At 42.7% G+C, this 20,925-nt stretch overlaps 1 protein-coding gene across 4 annotated transcripts; it reads left to right on the forward strand.

Moving 5' to 3' along the window:
* The first annotated feature begins 1,177 nt into the window (after positions 1-1,177).
* Positions 1,178-19,827, forward strand: LOC124257426 (rhomboid-related protein 2-like). Of its 4 annotated transcripts, none has more exons than XM_046691499.1 (10): positions 1,178-1,532; positions 2,355-3,144; positions 5,664-5,813; positions 9,874-10,028; positions 10,362-10,474; positions 11,759-11,859; positions 12,132-12,243; positions 17,260-17,325; positions 17,450-17,479; positions 17,714-17,768. In XM_046691499.1, exons 2-10 carry the CDS (start codon positions 3,088-3,090, stop codon positions 17,752-17,754), a joined length of 825 nt encoding a protein of 274 aa, XP_046547455.1. In that variant the 5' UTR covers positions 1,178-1,532; positions 2,355-3,087; the 3' UTR covers positions 17,755-17,768. The 4 variants fall into 4 exon arrangements, with proteins under 4 accessions (XP_046547455.1, XP_046547442.1, XP_046547434.1 ...); XM_046691486.1 differs by lacking the exon at positions 17,714-17,768 and adding an exon at positions 19,458-19,827 and having other exon boundaries at positions 1,179-1,532; XM_046691478.1 differs by lacking the exons at positions 17,450-17,479; positions 17,714-17,768 and adding exons at positions 17,354-17,391; positions 19,458-19,827 and having other exon boundaries at positions 1,180-1,532; positions 17,260-17,317.
* Positions 19,828-20,925: the final 1,098 nt, after the last annotated feature.

A 20,925-nucleotide genomic window follows, 5' to 3' on the forward strand; every position in this document is an offset into this window, starting at 1 on the left:
TCCAATGACCCAATCGATCTCAAACTGTGCAGAGTGGATGTTTTGTCAGACAACCTAATCACATTGTAAATCACCGATTTTATGCATTTGTATTAAAGAATCTGTCTATGTAACTGTCAACAAAATAAACAGCAAGAACGCAGACGGCTTGCAGAGGGAGGGGAGCCAATGACCTGTAACAGCGGCAGCGGTGTTGAGTCATAAAGGTCAACGTTCGTCAATGTAGGTCAGCTATGCTGATGACCCTGATGTCAAAAGAATCTAACTTTGGATGCCTACCTTTTTTGTACAAGGTTTTAATTATTGGTTGTTGGTTTATTTTTCACAATTTTAGCACGATGTTCTTTTCATGCCAAGAGCAACATTACATTTCTAATTAAACGTTTAGCATCATCTGAATAAGCTTTCATGGTGACAGCTAGAAGTAGTCAATGTAAATGATCAATCGGTCTATCACTGTGCAGTGCACAGGTAACTATCATGAACTGCACGTGCATTTACCTTTATGACCCAACACTGCCGCTGTTACAGGTCATTGGCTCCCTCTCCTCTGCAAGCCAGTTCTGCGTTCTGCTGTTTATTTTGTTGACAGTTACATAGACGGATTCTTTAATACAAATGCATAAAATCGGTGATTTACAATGTGATTAGGTTGTCTGACAAAACATCCACTTGCACAGTTTGAGATCGATTGGATCATTGGATGAAGCAGAGACCAGATAATAATAATATCTATTATATGGTCTCTGGATGAAGAGATATTTACAAAAACCGGGTCCACATGCATTTCATGCCAAACTATAGTTAGTTGACCATTGATTCAGTGGTTTGAAACTGTCGTTCTGTCCATGAAACTAATTACACCAAGAAATAAATACAGAAAGGCAAATCGCTTTTGTTTTCGTGTTTCTTTGAAGCCAAACAGTAGACGCCTGATAGTGTCTTTCATGACGTCATCATTTGGTATCAGACTCAGACAGGAGATAGAGAGTATGTCTGGAGCATGTTTGGCCCAATGCACAGTTAACCGTGTGTTTAAAATCACGCCAAGTGTAGAATATCGCTTGTTCAGAATCTGTTTTGTGCAACGTTTTGGTATTTTTTGCTCAGTGCCCAGTGAACCATGCCTTGAAAATGACGCAATATATTCAGATATATACACCCAATCCCCCACATGTGTCACGTGTTGTCACGTACTTTAGAGAGGAGAGGGAAGAGAACAAAATACTCCCCTCTGTGTAAACAGTCGTTTCCCATACACAAGCTCAACGTCCGGGACAATCTGCATACCCACTTGAATCAACCCTGCATCAACCACACCTTGCACTGAACCAACGACACAGGTGTATGTGACAGCACTGATCAGTGAATGTCCATTGGTATCATTAGAAGTATTGCTTTGTTTTGAAGTGTTCGACCTGACATACCTGTCGTGGCCTGGCAGTGTAGATGCATATAAACAGAGAGAAAGAGGGCGGCGGCTTCGTTGGCCACAAATTCTCCATCACGACCTCATTACACGTCGACATCGGGTACGTTTTATCCTTCTAGTACAAGTGTACTTTAATGCAGTATTAACGTGTTTTAACATGTGAATGAATGAATTAAACAAAAGGGTCAGTTCTCGCATAGGCTTAAGCTGTTAACGCACTTGTTTACATTGGATTGTAGACTGAAGCATTCAAAGGCGACATTGAAATACAAATATTGCCAAGGATTTAAATGCGAAACGTGGTTCTACCTCTCAGCTCCCCCGTTTCTCTCTCCTTCCTCCCCCCTCTCTGTCTGTCTCTCTCTCTCCCCTCTCTCTCTGCCTCTTCACCCCCTCTCTCTCTTTCCCTCTTCTCTCCCCAATATCTCCCCCTCTCTCTGATCTTCTCTCTCCCCCCCTATCTCTCCCTCCTACCCTCTCTCTCACCCTTTCTCTCCCCTCCGCTCTCCCACCGTCTCTCTTTCCCTCGTTCTTTCTCCCTCTATCACCTCTCTCCCTCCCTCTCTCTCCTCTCCCTCTCTCCCCCCTTTATCCCCACTCCATCCCTCTCATTTCATGGTACCTCTTCACTTAAAATGTTTACAGGGTATACATACACATTTGTGTAATCCGCGAAGAACTGCAAGGATACTGTATCGGCTTTCAGTATTGTTCGCTCACCGCGCTGTTTGATATGCTTATTCCCCGTGTAGATGCACCTACATATTTATTGACATATACAGTGCATAACCTGATGTCTAGCGTCCCTCAACTGAGTTACATTGATCAACCACGTGTGGCATGTCCCATATGGTACACCTGCTACAAAACGCAAATGAGATTTCATATTGTTAACTGGACTTGTTCACTTTACTCTTTAAAGGTGGCTTTAAGAAGAACACAGGACACATCGAAGCCCTGACGTTAGCATCGATAAATCCGAACGACAAGGTGACGTAAACAGGCACGGTGACATGCACGTCTAATTAATATACACTGCAGCAGACCGCGACGGCGCATACAGCCTGACACAGGGAACTATCTTCCCAGTTCCCCGCGCAGTGCTGTTCCTATCCTGGAGTAGAGTGCACGCAGGGTATCTACACGGACACAGAGCAGTATCCCTCGCTGGTGCAGGGGCAGGGGTGTCTCCGGATACTACAGTGAATATTCGGACAGCTGCATACTGTTGAGGACTACCATGGATAACTGAAAACTGTTAAGCACAGTTCAGGGCAGTTGAGCTCCGTTCAGGGCAGTTGGCTCGGTTCAGGACAGTTGAGCTCAGTTCAGGACAGTTAAGCACAGTTCAGGACAGTTGAGCTCAGTTCAGGACAAATAGCAATGTAAAAAAAGACTCGAGGACAACGGAAAACTGTTGAGGACAGTGTCTGAGGATACTCAAGATTTGTAAAGGACAGAAGAAACCCGAAAACAGTTGAAAACAACCAAAGACGACCGAGCACAATTGAAAATAAAAATTACATCTAAATGACGCTGAGGACAATTGAGGACAACTGAACCAACACCTGGCACCACTTGACAGTTGAGGACAGTCGAGGACAACTGAAGACAACGGAGGACAGTCGAGGACAACAGAGGACAGTCAAGGAGCCATGTGTGGTGGATGTGGTTGCAGATGCAAGGATGTCGTGGATGCGGAATCGGGTGACGTATGTACTCCGCCCGTTACATAATACCTGCATCATTGCTATGCACCTACTGTATAACCGACATTCCCACGTAATGACTCATTCAGTACGGAGTAACGCGGTTTCGCGGGCTGTTTGCTATTATTTAAATTTCCGCGCATTTAATAATTACACAACATAGCAATCACTACCGTTCAGGCGCTAGCAGCTGATATTAGATCTGTATTACATAAACCTAGCTCCCGTGAAGATCCGGGTTATAATTGGTCTTCAACAACCCATGCTTGTCGGAAGAGGCGACTAACATAATCGGGTGGTCAGACTCGTTGACTTATTTGACACATGTCATCGTATCCCAATTGCGTATATCGATATTGATCACCGAATTGTCTGGTTCAGATTTGATTATTTACAGACCGCCATCATATAGCTTGAGTATTGCTGAGTGTGGCGTTAAACAACAAACAAACAAACAAAACATTAACCCAGCTCATTCCGTCGTATTCATAAACAATATTTGTCAATAACGATGAACAAGCAATCAATGATTATGGGTTCGATCTCGAAGCAGAGTTGAAGTTAGAGTTAACAAGATTTACAAACTGAAAACCTATGGTATCCAAGGCGAACTATTACAATGGTTTGAAAGTTAATTAGAAAATAGAGTACAACGGGTCGCAATTAACGGCTATTAATCTGACAAGAAAACTGTACTAGCTGGAGTACCTCAGGGCTCTGTCCTTGGACCACTTCTTTTTCTGATATACATCAATGATATTGTATGTGATGTTGACAGTAACATTCGTCTCTTTGCGGATGACACCTCATTATATGTTATCATAGACGATCCATCAGTTGCTGCTACCTGTCTTAACAAAGATCTAGATAGAATTTCACAATGGGCCCGTAAGTGGCAGGTTACATTTCATCCAAATAAAACCGAAACTACTCAGTTCTCACGTAAAACGAAACCGTCTCTAAAACCGAACCTATTCATGGACGGAACAATCATAAAAGAAGTCAAAAGTCATAAACATTTAGGATTAACACTCCAAAGCGATTGTACGTGGAATGATCACACTAATGATATTGTACGTAAAGTTCGCCCTATGATCAGTTGTCTGAGGAGTTTTAAAATACCGATTATCACGTAAAACGTTGGATATTATGTATAAATCCTATATCTTGCCAATATTTGACTATTGTTCGCATATTTGGGATAACTGTACTTCTGAGCAATCGCGTACATTAGAAAATTTACATCTTGATGCTGCTCTGAGAACTATATATGTGGTGCCGTTCGTGGCACAAGTCATAACAAACTTTATAATGAAACCAAATCTCAGTCCTTGCAAGATAGAAGGTATTGCCAGAAGTTAACTTTTTTCTATAAGATGTACAACAACGAATTGCCAAAATATCTTTGTGACCTGATCCCAAATTCCGTCTCCGGAACTACAAACTACAGCTTGAGGAATAACTCTGAAATACAAGGAATTTACAGTCGCACTGCCTCTTATGCTAAATCCTTTTTACCTGCCACAATAAATTTATGGAATGCCCTACCAAATTCCAAAGCGTCATGTAATCTCACAGAATTTAAAAACCTAATTACAAAAACTGAAAATAAGATTTACTTTGACCTTAATTATGGCACTCGTTTTTGCCAAATCGTTCACTGCCGCCTCAGGCTCGGATGTAGCGACCTAAACGCCGATAAGTACAACAGACATTTAATAGACAGCCCTTTTTGTTCTTGTGGACATCAGAGTGAAAACGCCCTACACTATTTCCTTACTTGCCGTAACTATACGCGGATAAGGCTTAATATGTATTTTTACACTACCGGTTATAACCTGGATACCATTCTTAAGGGAAACAAAGAACTTACTCCCTGTGTAAACCAGAAAATAGTTGAATCCGTCCACGATTATATAACCAAGACACAACGCTTCAAATTTTCTCAGGAAAATAATTAAATTTACTCAACAACCTTCTCATGATTGATTTATATATTTCTACAATGGCTTGTGAGACACACACAACTGTAACTCTCTAACTTATGACTACTCAGAGAATAGTTGTATTTCATGTAATCTATATATATTTATATATTTTAAATATATTGTATTTATGCAATGGTCAGTATCGATGACGTCAAATCCTCCATTTTCATGTTGTATTATATGTTACATGGGAGCGGTGTTAATATAAGCAGTAATGCTTGTTCACCAATCCCAATTCATCTTCATGAATAAATATATGTTTAAATCAAGTTAGAGTTATAGTAATAATCTTTTTTAATCTTTATCACTCATAAAGATTTCAATAAACTCATGAATAACATGAAATGTCCTGTCCGAAACAAACCTTGCAAAACAAATAATGCATTAGGGTCATGTGAATGGTTTCCTTTGTATTCTTAAACCTGAAGACAAATAATGTCATAATATTTTTTAGAGCATGTCTAAGTAACGTGTATTACTGCCATCCCTTCCTATAATATCCTGTAATATTACAGTACTAACGGCATGTTACAGGGTAGCAGTAAAGAGCTGCATCCGTGCAAGAGGTGCATGTTGACACCCTGTGTGACCTACGTCTGTATCGGGGTCAGCAAGAGCGACTACCTGAAGCACTGCAACTGTTACCCCCCGGCAATCTTTATACCTGCCATAACAATAGTCCAGGTGAGACATCTATATTCCCGCCATAACACTAGTCCAGGTGAGACATCTATATTCCCGCCATAACAATAGTCCAGGTGAGACATCTTTATTCCCGCCATAACAATAGTCCAGGTGAGACATCTATATTCCTGCCATAACAATAGTCCAGGTGAGACATCTATATTCCCGCCATAACAATAGTCCAGGTGAGACATCTATATTCCTGCCATAACAATAGTCCAGGTGAGACATCTATATTCCTGCCATAACAATAGTCCAGGTGAGACATCTATATTCCTGCCATAACAATAGTCCAGGTGAGACATCTATATTCCCGCCATAACAATAGTCCAGGTGAGACATCTATATTCCTGCCATAACAATAGTCCAGGTGAGACATCTATATTCCTGCCATAACAATAGTCCAGGTGAGACATCTATATTCCTGCCATAACAATAGTCCAGGTGAGACATCTATATTCCCGCCATAACAATAGTCCAGGTGAGACATCTATATTCCTGCCATAACAATAGACCAGGTGAGACATCTATATTCCTGCCATAACAATAGTCCAGGTGAGACATCTATATTCCTGCCATAACAATAGTCCAGGTGAGACATCTATATTCCTGCCATAACACTAGTCCAGGTGAGACATCTATATTCCCGCCATAACAATAGTCCAGGTGAGACATCTATATTCCCGCCATAACAATAGTCCAGGTGAGACATCTCTATATCTGCCATAACAATAGTCCAGGTGAGACATCTATATTTCCGTCATAACAATAGTCCAGGTGAGACATCTATATTCCTGCCATAACAATAGTCCAGGTGAGACATCTATATTCCTGCCATAACAATAGTCCAGGTGAGACATCTATATTCCTGCCATAACAATAGTCCAGGTGAGACATCTATATTCCTGCCATAACAATAGTCCAGGTGAGACATCTATATTCCTGCCATAACAATAGTCCAGGTGAGACATCTATATTCCTGCCATAACAATAGTCCAGGTGAGACATCTATATTCCTGCCATAACAATAGTCCAGGTGAGACATCTATATTCCTGCCATAACAATAGTCCAGGTGAGACATCTATATTCCCGCCATAACAATAGTCCAGGTGAGACATCTATATTCCGCCATAATAACAATAGTCCAGGTGAGACATCTATATTCCTGCCATAACAATAGTCCAGGTGAGACATCTATATTCCTGCCATAACAATAGTCCAGGTGAGACATCTATATTCCTGCCATAACAATAGTCCAGGTGAGACATCTATATTCCTGCCATAACAATAGTCCAGGTGAGACATCTATATTCCCGCCATAACAATAGTCCAGGTGAGACATCTATATTCCTGCCATAACAATAGTCCAGGTGAGACATCTATATTCCCGCCATAACAATAGTCCAGGTGAGACATCTATATTCCTGCCATAACAATAGTCAGGTGAGACATCTATATTCCCGCCATAACAATAGTCAGGTGAGACATCTATATTCCCGCCATAACAATAGTCCAGGTGAGACATCTATATTCCTGCCATAACAATAGTCCAGGTGAGACATCTATATTCCTGCCATAACAATAGTCCAGGTGAGACATCTATATTCCTGCCATAACAATAGTCAGGTGAGACATCTATATTCCTGCCATACAATGGTCCAGGTGAGACATCTATATTCCTGCCATAACAATAGTCCAGGTGAGACATCTATATTCCCGCCATAACAATAGTCCAGGTGAGACATCAGGTGAGACATCTATATTCCTGTTACTACCATAGTCCATATCTATACCATAGTCCAGGTGAGACATCTATATTCCCGCCATAACAATAGTCCAGGTGAGACATCTATATTCCCGCCATAACAATAGTCCAGGTGAGACATCTATATTCCTGCCATAACAATAGTCCAGGTGAGACATCTATATTCCTGCCATAACAATAGTCCAGGTGAGACATCTATATTCCTGCCATAACAATAGTCCAGGTGAGACATCTATATTCCTGCCATAACATATGGTCCAGGTGGAGACATCTATATTCCAGGTGCATACTACAATAGTCCAGGTGAGACATCTATATTCCCGCCATAACAGTAACATCTATATTCCCGCCAGTCAAGGTCCAGGTGAGACATCTATATTCCTGCCATAACAATAGTCCAGGTGAGACATCTATATTCCTGCCATAACAATAGTCCAGGTGAGACATCTATATTCCTGCCATAACAATAGTCCAGGTGAGACATCTATATTCCTGCCATAACAATAGTCCAGGTGAGACATCTATATTCCTGCCATAACAATAGTCCAGGTGAGACATCTATATTCCTGCCATAACAATAGTCCAGGTGAGACATCTATATTCCCGCCATAACAATAGTCCAGGTGAGACATCTATATTCCTGCCATAACAATAGTCCAGGTGAGACATCTATATTCCTGCCATAACAATAGTCCAGGTGAGACATCTATATTCCTGCCATAACAATAGTCCAGGTGAGACATCTATATTCCCGCCATAACAATAGTCCAGGTGAGACATCTATATTCCCGCCATAACAATAGTCCAGGTGAGACATCTATATTCCTGCCATAACAATAGTCCAGGTGAGACATCTATATTCCTGCCATAACAATAGTCCAGGTGAGACATCTATATTCCTGCCATAACAATAGTCCAGGTGAGACATCTATATTCCTGCCATAACAATAGTCCAGGTGAGACATCTATATTCCTGCCATAACAATAGTCCAGGTGAGACATCTATATTCCTGCCATAACAATAGTCCAGGTGAGACATCTATATTCCCGCCATAACAATAGTCCAGGTGAGACATCTATATTCCCGTCATAACAATAGTCCAGGTGAGACATCTATATTCCCGCCATAACAATAGTCCAGGTGAGACATCTATATTCCCGTTACTACCATAGTCCAGGTGAGACATCTATATTCCCGTTACTACCATAGTCCAGGTGAGACATCTATATTCCCGTTACTACCCTAGTCCAGGTGAGACATCTATATTCCCGTTACTACCATAGTCCAGGTGAGACATCTATATTCCCGTTACTACCATGGTCCAGGTGAGATGTCTATAGTCCCGTTACTACAATAGTCCAGGTGAGACATCTATATTCCTGCCATAACAATAGTCCAGGTGAGACATCTATATTCCTGCCATAACAATAGTCCAGGTGAGACATCTATATTCCCCATACTACCATAATCCAGGTGAGACATCTATATTCCCGTTACTACCATAGTCCAGGTGAGACGTCTAAATTCCCCTGTCACCATAGTCCAGGTGAAGCGTCCATCTCCAGGCAAGGCAATTCGCAGTCCAGAACATCGCCAACGAAACAGACGATCAAGTTGCAGAATATCACGATCTAGGTTTGGAATCCCCTCGATTTCAACAAAGATGACTGATGACCTTTGGTTTTACGCCGCTTTTAGCAATATTCCAGCAACATCACGGCGGGGGTTTCAACAAGGATGAAACGTGAAATATCTGAAATACTGTTCCGAGCAGATTAAACTCGCATATTCGCCTTGTCAATAGAGTTAATCGTGCGTGAACAGCGACGCATGTTGTAATGTTTGTATGTATTACGTTTGACGACAGCTTGATGCATCCGTACAAGCATTAGAGTTTCCAGTCACGCAGTGTTGTTGTACGTAATCCTTTTGTAAATGACAGTGAATCAGTTCTTCGAGTATTGCAAGATGGTGGCTCTGATGAGTGAGTGAGTTTAGTTTTACACTGCACTCAGCAATATTCCAGCTATATGGTGGCGGTCTGTAAATAATCGAGTCTGGACCAGACAGCCCAGACAGCCCAGCATGAGCATCGAACTGAGCAACTGGGAACCGATGACATATGTCAACAAAGCCAGCGAGCCTGACCTTCCGATCCCGTTAGTCGCCTCTTACGACAAGCATGGGTTACTGAAGGTTCATTCTTACCCGGACCTTCACGGGTAGGCTCGGATGAGATTGGGGGTCATTTGAATTAAATTTTCGTGATGTTTCTATTCTTTTCTTTTTGCAGATAGCGATATTCGCTGCATATGCTGTAGAGCTTGCCGGCACCTCGACCCCCGTCACCGCCACTACCGGGTACCCCCGGGACAGCCCTTTGGTGTACCTGCCAACACGTCGCTACGAGGCCTGGCGATACCTCACCTATATGTTTATACACCAGGGGTGAGTGAAGCTTTACCTCACCTATATGTTTATACACCAGGGGTGAGTGAAGCTTTACCTCACCTATATGTTTATACACCAGGAGTGAGTGAGGTTGTAATCCGCTTTTGGCATTAATCATGGCAATGGACACCAGAATCGAACCCTTGTCATCGAGCGCTTTTACCACTAGGCTACCCCTCCGGCCTGGGGCAAGTCCGACAGTCGAAAGTCAGACTGTATGTTCCTGTCTTGTATTAGAACTTTAACGCCATGGCTGCTTCACGAAAATCAAAGAAGCATCATCGTCGTCGTTGTCGTAGTCATCGTCGTTGTTTTTCTTCTTTATTGTAGATATGAACACTTGATTGGCAACATGCTTCTCCAGCTGTTCGTGGGCCTGTCCCTTGAGATGATTCACAAGTGGTGGCGAGTTATGATAGTCTACCTGTGTGGCATCATTGCAGGTAGGTGCCACGCCCCTCTCAGATGAATGAGTCTCGGTGTCTCACAGCAGGCGGTGACACGGACAACGGTCCATACACGATGCCCATTGTAACCACTTGTTCCACTGTTGACATTCGAGAAAGAATAGGTCCCTTGTACTTCATGCCTGTCTCCCTGTAAAGATTCAAAGACGAACAGATCCCAAGACTGTGTACCTGTGGGGTCCCCAATACCCTGTTCTTGTCTCACTGTGGCGATTCCAGGAAGAATAGGTCCCCATTTTCCAGGAAGAATAGGTCCTCATTTTCCAGGAAGAATAGGTCCCCTTTTTCCAGGAAGAATAGGTCCCCTTTTTCCAGGAAGAATAGGAAGGAAGAATAGGTCCTCATTTTCCAGGAAGAATAGGTCCCCATTTTCCAGGAAGAATAGGAAGAATAGGTCCCCATTTTCCAGGAAGAATAGGTCCTCATTTTCCAGGAAGAATAGGTCCTCATTTTCCAGGAAGAATAGGTCCTCATTTTCCAGGAAGAATAGGAAGAATAGGTCCCCATTTTCCAGGAAGAATAGGTCCTCATTTTCCAGGAAGAATAGGTCCTCATTTTCCAGGAAGAATAGGTCCTCATTTTCCAGGAAGAATAGGTCCTCATTTTCCAGGAAGAATAGGTCCTCATTTTCCAGGAAGAATAGGTCGTCATTTTCCAGGAAGAATAGGTCCCCATTTTCCAGGATGAATAGGTCCTCATTTTCAGGGAGATTAGGTCCTCATTTTCCAGGAAGAATAGGTCTCCATTTTCCAGGAAGAATAGGAAGAATAGGTCCTCATTTTCCAGGAAGAATAGGAAGAATAGGTCCTCATTTTCCAGGAAGAATAGGTCCTCATTTTCCAGGAAGAATAGGTCCTCATTTTCCAGGAAGAATAGGTCCCCATGTTCCAGGAAGAATAGCTCCTCATTTTCCAGGAAGAATAGGCCAACAGTTCCCCATTCTTTTCTCCTTGTGGGGATTCAATGACTGAAGAACCCAAGTAGCCATATCTGGTCGTAAGTGCCGACGGAGGTTTTCAGGTCCACTGACCTGGTTGACATTGGTCGTGGCTCATGTTTTTAGTCTTTTACTGCCAAGACTCAGCTGACATCCTCTGTTGTACAGCTACAACATTACTGATTGCGGCGTTAAACAACATTACCTTCGGGAACATGTCCAACAATCAGAAACAAATGATGAACTGGTTTGATAAGGTCATAAGTGATGATATTGTTTAGTGATCGGCGCGTGTTAATGTGAGGTCTTTGTCTGTTCTACAGGTTCTCTGCTCCACTCGATGGTAGAACATGACTTGGCCTTGGTGGGCGCCAGTGCTGGATCGTTTGCCCTTGTTGGTGCCCATCTGGCTGTTGTCATCACGGTGAGTCAGTCAGAACACTACTTCTCCTTATCACGGTGTTGTTGTCACAAATGTGTGCATTTATTAAATTGGATATGCTGTAAGGATTTGTGTGTGCAACATTGTTAGAAATATTGTCTTCGTACTGCTATGACCCTGTACCATATTACGTATGTGATGACAGGGAAGATAGTATTTAGGCACGTTTATATAGACGTTAACAACGGTACTACTCCGTCGTTATCGGGTCTCTTCGCTGTGTTAATGAGGTGTTTGCAATGTAACTTTTTCAGAACTGGAATCAGATGCGAGTGAGGTGCGAGTGCTCATGTAAATGTCTGCCACGTAACATCGACCGCAACCTGTCAACAGCTCCGATTCGACTCGTGGTGGTCTTGCCATTGGGTAAGGTGACACGGTTAAATATGGGACAAAGAGTAAAGACAGTCTCATATACATTAAAGTTGGTCGTGAATGCTGAAGACGTTTCCCAAAGTTCCAAATACATTTTTGAGACCCCATATGGAATTACCTGTGCGACTACATACGAGAAACACGTTTTAAGGGATTAATCAAGATACTTCAGATACGACTCCAGTTTCAAAACTATATATTGTAATCCCATCCAATGATCTCAGGAAATGGCGCTACAATGAAATAGCGTCAGAATGCTCTGAAAGTTTCAAGAATCATTTTGGAGGCTAAATAGAATCTCACACTTTTATCTTTTACTGTTAAATATATCACATTTTGGAAACTACAGAGTGATTTTACTGAAAATGACTGGAAATTTGTTAACGTTATTGCAAATATATGCTCGCGAAGCATAGACTTGAAAAGGTTGCAATATAGAATTATTCACAATATTCTGCTAACAAGACAATTACTTATAAAACTGGATACACATCCTCATCGACCGCCTCCGTGGTGTAGTGGTTAGAGCGTCCGCATGGAGAGCGGGAGAGCGGTTCGATCCCCGACCGCGTCATACCAAAAGACTTTAAAATATGGTACTTGTTGGTACTTGTTTTTCCCTGCCTGGCGCTCGGCATTAATGGGTACAACAAGGACTGGTCGTCTCGGAGTCAGTATAATGTGTCTGAGTGGGGTATTCATGCTTCACTGCGGCATGGTATCTCAGTTGGCTAGCACTATAAAACCAGCTTAAGTCTGGGCTAGTACAAGCAGCTGCACATACCCGTACACACGCATGCACGTCGTCATATGAGCGAAATATTCTCAAGCAAGACGTTAAACCCAATTTCACCTCACCTCACATCCTCACCAATAACTCCATTTTGTGAAACAGAAAGAGAAACTATCAACCATATGTTGTGGGAATGGCAATCTGTTCTTAAATTATGGAAAGAAATAGAATCAGTACAGTTACAACTGGAATTTACAAATAAAATCGCTATATTGGGAATGAAAGGAAAGAACAACAATCCCATTAATGAATCATTTCAGTAGTCAAACACTATATCTATAGATGCAGCATAAATGGTTTCAGACCAAAGTAAGAATATTTATAAAATGAAATTGTCCGTCACTATGATATATGTCAATATATACTCTCCCAAAAAAGAAACGCATATAGGAATTTCAACTGTATTTTTATGTTTATTTTGAAACATCTTGTAGGCTTTATGAGTCAATGAAATATAGCGAAATTGCACACTGGGAATGCAGACTTATCCGTCTTTGGCACCAACTCGAGGAAAGTCAGTTTGAGTGTCACATGGAGACGTGTGGTGGCGCTGAAGTCAATACCTCGTGTGACCACCGTGGGCATCCAGAACTGCACGGCATCGCCTCGGCATCGAACGAATAAGTCTCAGAATCTCGTGTTGCCCAATCGCAGCCCACTCTGCCTGTAGTGCCTGTGCGAGTTGCTGAAGTGTCTGGGGCTGAGGGTTACGGCGTCGCACCCGTCTGTCCAGGGCATCCCACAGATGTTCGATCGGGTTTAAGTCCGGTGATCTTGAGGGCCAGGGGAGCACATTGATGTTGTGGTTCTGGAGGAAGTCTCTAGTGTGACGTGCTGTGTGGGGCCTGGCATTGTCCTGTTGAAACAACTCCCTCTGGCGATCAATGATTGGAAGGAGGTGTGGGCGTAGGATTTCGTCACAGTACCGTTGAGCTGTCAGGTTGCCCTGGATCATCACCAAATCACTTCTCCTACGGCAGGTGATCGCTCCCCACATCATAACACTGCCCCGGCCGAATCTGTCCACCTGGGGAACGCAAGCGTCGGCGAAACGTTCACGTCGACGTCTGGACACCCGCATTCTTCCATCACGTCGTTTCAATAAAAATCGTGATTCATCACTGAACCAGATTCTACGCCAATTCGGTAGGTTCCTGGCCTGAACGTTGGTGCACCATTGAACTCGATGTCGACGATGTTGTTGTCGAAGCACAGGGCCAAAATAAGGTCTTCTGGTACGTAACCCAGCCTCTCTCAACCTGTTCCTGACGGTCTGTGCAGAAAGCCTCCTCACTCCGGGTATTTGTGGAGCGGTACTGGTCGCCGTAGCTTTTCGATGACGCAGGTGATGTACCCGGATGTAGCGATCCTGCGCCGCAGTGGTCGCTTGAGGTTGCCCACTACGAGGGGCATCTGCTACCGCATTCTGCCGGCGATATCTCTCCCAGAGCCGTGAAATGGTGCTTTGGTGAACATTCATGCATCGGGCAACTGCACGTTGAGACTGACCAGCTTCAAGCAAACCAATGGCGATATGACGGTTGGCTTCACTTAGACGTGGCATTTTGCGTTCGTCAACAATATTCCAAATACAGTGAATAATCGACAGACAGCGATCAACCTTTTATACCCATCATTGAGACTATCTGATTCCCAACTTTCATGTGCATTGCATGTGAATTGTGTATTCTGTGACACTACACGCCGAAATTGAAAATCATGCTGTTAAATACGGGTATTTTACGGATGGTGCGTTTTGTTGTGATGTTTCAAAACATAAACACCATAGGAGTCATAAACAGAGCAAAACCTTTTGTAAAATGAATCACGTTTTAATTAATTGCTACAGTCCGTTTGGCTCAAAAGCGGACAGATGAATTGCAATCTAACTCGAAAACTAATAAACCTAACATACTCAATGAAACGCTGATCATAATCAAAACATCATACCCACTCTGTGAGGTTTTTGCAGAATTTTTGTCCTAAAAATAAAAAAGTTGTTTAACAAACTATCATTAAAATATTGACACAGTTCACTGTTTGTTACGAGGGAGGATTGCAGATACAGGGACAGCCAGGTGTTCGAGAAGCACGTTCACAGACAAAGTTATTTATTCATTAACCTGTGCTGTGCCGTCTCCATCCGTTCTCGAACGTCTGGCTGTCCCTTTCTCTGCACTCCTCCCTCGTAACAAACAGTGAACTGTGTCAATATTTTAATGATAGTGTTGTGACTCTGGAACGTCCACTTCTGGGTCGATCACATGTCTGGCCTGTCGTACTGAAACGGTTAAACAGCCGAATTATGGTTTGTCTTTTGCAACCCAATGTCCTTGCAATATCGCTGTTGAAAGCACCCATTTGTGTCATTCCGTTGGCCCGTTCTCGTTGCGCCGACGTCAATCTTGGCATTTCCTCGTGAGATTTCTGTCAAGTGATTGTTCAGTCTTCACGACAAACAGGTTTTATACTCTCTGTCAGAAAAGTGCTGGTGCATGGGACAATAATCACAATTTTGCAAAAATTCGTGCAAAACACGTACAAATGTTTTTGGTTGCATTTTGGCAAATGAAACATGATGGTTGCGTTCTATACAATCAATGTTTTTCAATAATTTTATTAGTTAGAACGCATATTTGGGATTGCAACAACAGTTACACCTGTGTACTTTCTTTTGCTCGTCAGTTTAGTTTCACGCCACAGTCATAGTTTTGTCACCAAGTTCTGTAAGATCATTAGCTTTACGTAGCATATGTTAGATATGAAATCCCGACGAGATATATACATATTTTTGGTAAATGTTGTAAAGTAATGCCCAAGAGCGTTCGTCGGGGTACTCTCGGATGGTAGTTCAGGATGGTGGACAAGAGACGGAAGACAAATGTCAGCGGTAGAGTTGAAGACAGCAGCAGCCATGTTTATTATGGTTGGGGAATAATGGTAGAAATGGTACATAAGATGGAAATCACGTGACAGAACGCACATCGGGACCGAGTGGCCAATGTTCCCGATGTGGAGACCCGCTCTGTCACTTACACACATTCAGAAGTCGGACGGCGATTCTCCATCGTCGACGTAGTCGTTGGTGAGGCGACGGCCTTTCCTTTGTGAATTGGTAAAACATTACCAACACTAAATGCATTTGGTACATATTCAAACGATACAGTGGCATTAAATAGTGATACAATATGATCAATAACAGACCGACCAGCATACTTTACATGCTCGTTTGAAATACCATCTGGACCTGGAGATTTGTTGTTTTTAAGACGTTTCACGGTATAAAGTACCTCATCTTTAGTAAATGGGGAGAGAATGACTGAATCACTGTCGTCATTTACAGGGTTATATACAACATCTTCTACAAACTTATCAGCGTGCTCTGTAAATCCAGTATCAAAGAATTCTGCATTCTGAGGTACAGACAAGTCTCTGAAGTACCTGGCAAAGAGATTACATACACCTTCCTGCGTGTTACAGGAGTCACCGTTATAACGTAGAGACTGTGTTTGCTCTCTTTTACGTTTTAACTTTTTTGTAACTCTAAAGTATTCTTGGATGTCATCAAATGTTTCGTTTTTGTAACGTTGCTTAGCTGAATGGTGGTTTCTTCGAAATGCACGTTTGGCTTGTTTATGTTCAATAAAAGATTTGTCATCTGAACTGTGGCTTTTGCCGTTAGAAAACCAATTTTTTGCGGCAATTACGCTTATGGTCATGATGTTCTTTAAGTTCATACCTCCTCCAGTATGGCTTTAATTGTGCTTGGAATTTTGAAGTAGGAATTGCAGGTATAGTTGCAGCATGTCAGTCAGGTTTTATACATAGGGACATTACGCCACGTTATGCAAGGTCACTATCCACATGTACATACGTAAGATCCGCTGACTTAGTGACGTGTTGATTGGCATTTACTGATAGCGTTAAATTAAGGGTCCTGCCCGGAGGGGGGTTTATGATAAGAGGGCTACACCGAATGATTGCTGAATACATTAAACAGACAATTAAAAGGGGATAGAATTTCGGTGCACTTTGGATATATATTGAAACAATTATGTTGTTTGAATATATGAAGTTTTACAGAAACTTATTGAAATGGTTTACTCTATGACAATAATATAAGGCAAATATCGAAATAAAGCGAGACATTTTCGAAGAAATCGAAAGGGGTGGGGTTTGTTTTTTTAACAATGACAATGAGTTCCCTGTTCCAGTTTTACATGAAATCGGTCGCGCCATCTACAAGCACGTGGCTTCCGAGGAAGACTGGAGGATCGCTGTTGGGGCTCCGAGGAAGACTGGCGGGAGGATCGCTGTGGGGGCTCATATTGGCGGTGTTCTAGCAGGTATTCTACACATATGAGGGCTCATATTGGCGGTGTTCTAGCAGGTATTGTACACATATGGGGGCTCATATTGGCGGTGTTCTAGCAGGTATTCTGTACACATATGGGGCTCATATTGGCGGTGTTCTAGCAGGTATTGTACACATATGGGGGCTCATATTGGCGGTGTTCTAGCAGGTATTGTACACATATGGGAGCTCATATTGGCGGTGTTCTAGCAGGTATTGTACACATATGGGGGCTCATATTGGCGGTGTTCTAGCAGGTATTGTACACATATAGGAGCTCATATTGGCGGTGTTCTAGCAGGGTGTTCTAGCAGGTATTGTACACATATGGGGGCTCATATTGGCGGTGTTCTAGCAGGTATTGTACACATATGGGGGCTACACATATTGGCTCATATTGGCGGTGTGTTCTGAGCTCATATTGGCGGGTATTGTATTACACATATATAGGGGCTCATATTGGCGGTGTTCTAGCAGGTATTGTACACATATGGGGCTCATATTGGCGGTGTTCTAGCAGGTATTGTACACATATGGGGGCTCATATTGGCGGTGTTCTAGCAGGTATTGTACACATATGGGGGCTCATATTGGCGGTGTTCTAGCAGGTATTGTACATATATAGGAGCTCATATTGGCGGTGTTCTAGCAGGTATTCTACACATATGGGGGCTCATATTGGCGGTTTTCTAGCAGGTATTGTACACATATGGGGGCTCATATTGGCGGTGTTCTAGCAGGTATTCTACACATATGGGGGCTCATATTGGCAGTGTTCTAGCAGGTATTGTACACATATAACACACAGCAATTCCGGCGATTCTATATCACAACCATCCTCAAGCGAACATGGCAAGACGTCAAACCATTAAAACAGGAACATGCATGCAAATATCTGGTCGACTCCATATTGACTTCATGTTATAACCAAATCTCCAACTCAAATTATAGTGCCAGGGTACATTTGGCGTTAACTTCCCTAACATAGGTTCTTGAAATATTAGAAATCGGAAATAGAATATTTTCGATCAAACACATTTGGGTTTGTTAATAACCAGTTTATACCTCTGTCAGAAACTGTTTATCTAGCTAAATCTTCTTTCACCGACATGAGGCGGTGGGGTAGCCTAGTGGTTGTAGCGTTCGCTCGTGACGCCGAAGACCCGGGTTCGATTCCCCACTTGGGTACAATGTGTGAAGCCCATTTCTGGTGTCCCCGCCGTGATATTGCTGGAATATTGCTAAAAGCGGCGTAATGCCAAACTCACTCACTCACTTTACCGACGAGCTACTGTACCCGTGAAGATCCGGGTGGGATTCTCCAACCCAGGTTTTGAAGGGCGAATGACGCAATCGCGATAGGTGACCTGGATGATTATTATAGTTGTTATTATAGTATATATATATAGCGCACATATCCACGCAACTGGTGCATGCTCAAGGCGCTGGTATTTTTCCCTCGATCACTGGATGTATATCTCAACGGCACATCCTATTATCATTCTCAACTCCCTGGGGAGTATACAATGATGCTTGTGATTGTATCATTCGATGCTCATGATGTCACGCAATGTGTTGTCTGGTGGTGGCTAGAATCTTCTACAAGCCGACCGTTGTCATATAGCTGGAATGTTGCTGAGGGCGACATTAAACACCAAACAAACAAACATTCATCGTACAAATATTTACTGTTAGAATTACTTATGAACTACGAAGAATTACCCGAATTTTCTGCTTCTTCCTGCAAATGACCAATAATTATTAAAGCTGGTTGGCTTCATTATTTAAAATTCCTTTCTCAACCTAAGAAAAACCTGTTTTTACACTCTTGTGACTTGTGTTGATATGTTTGACATCAAAATTCACTCGACTGAGATTGTTTATATGTTTACTTCCTGGAGTTATTATAAAGGACAGTAACTTTATGAATCCTTTCCTTGGCCGCTATGACTGCTAACGAGATTATAATTTGCAGCCTGAAAGATAACTAATGTACCAAATGGTTTTTAAAACGATTAAAGATATTCTTTTAATATTTACGAACGCTGTTTATCACAGGTGTACTCCTGGGCGTGCCAGTTCTGAAGAACATGGTGGAGCACCCATGGGAGACAACTCTGGGGATCGTCACCGCTGTCGTGTTTCTGCTGTTCGTCGCTGCTGCTGTTCTGTTTAACGGATTCTACAATGGCTACCCGCCGACAGACTGGAGCTGAATAGCTGTCGACGGTCATGAAACATCCGTTTTATCAATGCTACACCTTTGCTCGTTTACATGGCATCAATATATTCTTCACATGTTGTCGCTCACACATCATAGCGTTATCAATGCATGTCGCATATACGCTATGTTGTCGTCGCACACAGATCATGATGTTGTCATATGCATGTCACATAGACGCCACGTGTCATTGTCGTACTAATTCATGATGATGTCATATGCATGTCACATAGACGCCACGTTGTCGTCGTTGTACACATTCATGTTGATGTCATATGCATGTCACATAGACGCCACGTGTCATCGTCGTACACATTCATGATGATGTCATATGTATGTCACATAAACGCTACGTGTCGTCGTCGTCGTATACATTCATGATGATGTCATATGCATGTCACATAGACGCCACGCTGTCGTCATCGTACTCATTCATGATGATGTCAGATGCATGTCACATAGACGCCACGTTGGCGTCGTTGTACACATTCATGATGATGTCAGATGCATGTCACATAAACGCCACGTGTCGTCGTCGTACACATTCATGATGATGTCAGATGCATGTCACATAGACACCACGTTGTCGTCATCGAACACATATCATGATGATGTCTTATGCACGTCACATAAACGCCACGTTGTCGTCGTCGTACACATTCATGATGATGTCAGATGCATGTCACATAAACGCCACGTGTCGTCGTCGTATACATTCATGATGATGTCATATGCATGTCACATAGACGCCACGCTGTCGTCATCGTACTCATTCATGATGATGTCATATGCATGTCACATAGACACCACGTTGGCGTCGTTGTACACATTCATGATGATGTCAGATGCATGTCACATAAACGCCACGTGTCGTCGTCGTACACATTCATGATGATGTCAGATGCATGTCACATAGACGCCACGTGTCATCGTCGTACACATTCATGATGATGTCATATGCATGTCACATAGACGCCACGTTGTCGTCATCGTACACATTCATGATGATGTCATATGCATGTCACATAGACACCACGTTGTCGTCATTGTACACATATCATGATGATGTCATATGCATGTCACAAAAACGCCACGTTGTCGTCGTCGTACACATTCATGATGATGTCATATGCATGTCACATAAACGCCACGTGTCATCGTCGTACACATTCAAGATGATGTCATATGCATGTCACATAGACGCCACGTGTCGTCGTCGTACACATTCATGATGATGTCATATGCATGTCACATAAACGCCACGAGTCGTTGTACACATTCATGATGGCGTCATGTGCATGTCAC

Source organism: Haliotis rubra, unplaced genomic scaffold, assembly GCF_003918875.1.
Source record: "Haliotis rubra isolate DU_JTF1 unplaced genomic scaffold, ASM391887v1 Scf117, whole genome shotgun sequence".
NCBI lineage: Eukaryota > Metazoa > Mollusca > Gastropoda > Lepetellida > Haliotidae > Haliotis > Haliotis rubra.